This window comes from Nansenia antarctica, assembly GCF_963989245.1.
Source record: "Nansenia antarctica genome assembly, chromosome: 3".
In the NCBI taxonomy this organism is placed as follows: domain Eukaryota; kingdom Metazoa; phylum Chordata; class Actinopteri; order Argentiniformes; family Microstomatidae; genus Nansenia; species Nansenia antarctica.
The window spans coordinates 11,344,498-11,347,359 of NC_137688.1; the positions used below are offsets into that span (position 1 = coordinate 11,344,498).

Consider the following 2,862-nt stretch of genomic DNA (forward strand, 5'->3'; position numbering starts at 1 on the left):
AATGCTCTTTCCACCTCCGTTCCAATTTTCTGTGCTGTCAGTTTGCGCAGTGTCTCTGAGGGGCGAGCCGTATTGACAGTGAGAATGGTAGGCCTACACACCTGCCCCCCCCCCCCCACACACACAGCGTGAAATCAGCCTCCCAATTAACAGGACGAAAAACATAGTAGTCATAGTCTATTTCCTTCAGTCTTACACCCCCACACACTGTGCTGTACTGTGTTGTAGCTTAGCATCATCACCACACACTGGGCTGTACTGTGTTGTAGCTTAGCATCAACCACCACACACTGGGCTGTACTGTGTTGTAGCTTAGCATCATCACCACACACTGGGCTGTACTGTGTTGTAGCTTAGCATCATCACCACACACTGGGCTGTACTGTGTTGTAGCTTAGCATCATCACCACACACTGGGCTGTGTTGTAACCTAGCATGAGCCTGCAAAATATCTGCTGCTGTGAAGAAGTGTCTTAGCAAGTGTTCACCGAACACTACTCCCTTCCCCCTCTCCATTCCTTCCACTCTCCCTCACACTCTTTTCCTCTCCTCTCCTCTCCTCTCCTCTTGTCCCCATTTCCAGTGCAGTGTTCCGTTCTAATCTATCTCATAGCTCTTAGCCGAGAGCTGCATTGCTCTAAAACTTTTCCCACAAAGCAGAAAGAGAAATATGGATAATCGCGTTTTAAGACGTGTGAATTATTGATCTTAAGTGGGTTTATTCTGTTGTGTTTTGGTGTCAGTGGGTTTGTGTCCCTTTCTCTTTGTTTGTGTGTGTGTGTGTGTGTGTGTGTGTGGCTGTGCAAGTGTGTGTGTGTGTGTGGGTATGTGTGTGTATGTGTGTGTGTAGCTGTGCAAGTGTGTGTGTGTGTGTGTGTGTGTGTGTGCGTGTGTGTCTGTAGCTGTGCAAATGTGTGCGTGCGTGTGTGTGTTTGTTTGTGTGTGTGTGTGTGTGCATGCGTTTGTGTGTGTGTGTGTGTGTGTGTGTGTCTGTAGATGTGTGCGCATGTGTGTGTAATTGTGCAAGTGTGTGTGTTTGTTTGTGTGTGTGTGCACTTGCGTGCTACTTGCGTGCATGTGCACACTGCAGAAACTCTTCATATCCAGAACTGAGAGGAAGATCACAGGAGGATGTGTCCTCTCTGTACTGGGGAGGCGCAGGGTAATGGGGTCTCCAGAGAGGAGAGGAAGTTAGCGAGGGAACCATCAACATGGGTCAATGAAACTATCTCCTCTCCTGATTCCCTTCCTCACATGCATAATGTACCCTAATCTGATCTGAACGGCTTCATTTTTAATGTTCTTTCAACCAGAGACGGAGCAACTTCACCGTGAAACTTGGAAACTGGAATTCAAGGTTTTAACGCCTAGAGGGCAAAGGGATCCCAGCCCCCAACCTCTGCAGCTAGAGAGAGTGAGAGAGAGTGAGAGTGAGGGAGGAGAGAGGGAGGGAGGGAGGGAGAGGGAGGGAGAGGGAGAGGGAGGGAGGGAGAGGGAGAGGGAGAGGGAGAGAGAGAGAGAGAGAGAGAGAAAAAAAGAGAAAAGAACCTGCCTCTTCCCGTGGAGACTCACCAGGAATCTTATCAGGAAGTGCAGCCCCCCACGTCCCACCTTTGCATGTTTCCGTGCGCGGTCGTATTTGCCAGTTCGTTGGCACAGTCACCGCTGTACGCCTCTCCACGGGTAATTCCAGTTTGTAAATGTGGGGATGTTTTCAAATAAAACTCTAATCTCTTCGACGCAATAAGAGATTGAAGCCCTCTCGGCTTTTCCCAAATAAATGACTTCTGAGGGGCGGAATACCCTGTCACTTTATTTCCTCGGTCACGTCATATTAACGTTGTTTCTTTACCATCGGTGACTTTTCTGTTATCGAATGGAGATTAGTGTTGAAGGGGGAGAACGGGGAGGCCTGACGCTAGCGGTCCTTAAGCCTCCCGTGAGGCCTCTGTGAGTCAGCCAGCCAGTCCAGTGGTCTGGATCTCTCTTCCGGGGTGTATGTGTGTGCCTGTGCTCAGCTCAAGGACTCATCATTTGCATGAGGAGCGGAGCGCGGTTTCGACAGGAGCCAGAGGAGCTGAGCTCTCCAGCTAATTGCCTGTTCTTTGTGATGACGCCAGCTGACCGGTAATCTGAGGAGCCTTGGTCTACCATTCTGCCATGGGGCTCTCACAGCACACACACACGCGCACACACACACACACACACACACACACACACACACACACACACACACACACACACACAGGCAGGCAGGCAGGCAAGAGTCTTATGTGGCCCTGCCAGGGGCTACTGCAGTGTGTGTGTGTGTGTGTGTGTGTGTGTGTTCATCTTACGTATAGACATGGATATACACATACAAACAAACACACGCATGCACGCGTAGGCGCCCACACACATATCCATGTCTATACGTAAGATGAAAGTCTTGTCTGTATGTACTGTAGGCTAATTAATTTCATAATGTGTGTTTATGTGTGTTTGGAGTGTTTGCGTGTGGGGATAGTGTGTGTGTGAAGTGTGTGAAGTCTGAAACATGCTTTCATCTCTCTGCCTGGCCTCTCTCTCTCTCTCTTTCTCCTTCTCTCTCTCTCTCTCTCCCTCCCTCTCTCCCTCTCTCTCTCCCTCTCTCCCTCTCTCCCTCTCTCCCTCTCTCTCTCTCTCTCTCTCCCAAGGTCTTCATGGAGGATGTGAAGTCCCGGGGGCCGTTCATCTACTCGGTGCTGGAGTCGGCCCAGCCTTCCTGGCACAGCACCCCTTCCAGGAGCCTGAGGAGACCCTGCCTGACGGGAAAGGTCTGCCCACCCCACACACCCTCCCTGTGCCAGCCCCCTTGTCTGCCCAATCCCAGTGCCCAGCCCC

The 2,862-nt window shown here is 50.9% G+C and overlaps 1 protein-coding gene across 1 annotated transcript in view; it reads left to right on the forward strand.

Annotated features, from left to right (window-relative positions):
• drp2 (dystrophin related protein 2) overlaps nucleotides 1–2,862 on the forward strand; it is a gene marked incomplete at its 3' end in the record, with an annotated part of 67,972 nt that overhangs the window by 10,001 nt on the left and 55,109 nt on the right. Inside the window, 2 exon segments of the mRNA XM_080526911.1 lie at nucleotides 2,676–2,736; nucleotides 2,739–2,821. Coding sequence (XP_080383037.1) covers nucleotides 2,676–2,736; nucleotides 2,739–2,821 — 144 coding nt within the window.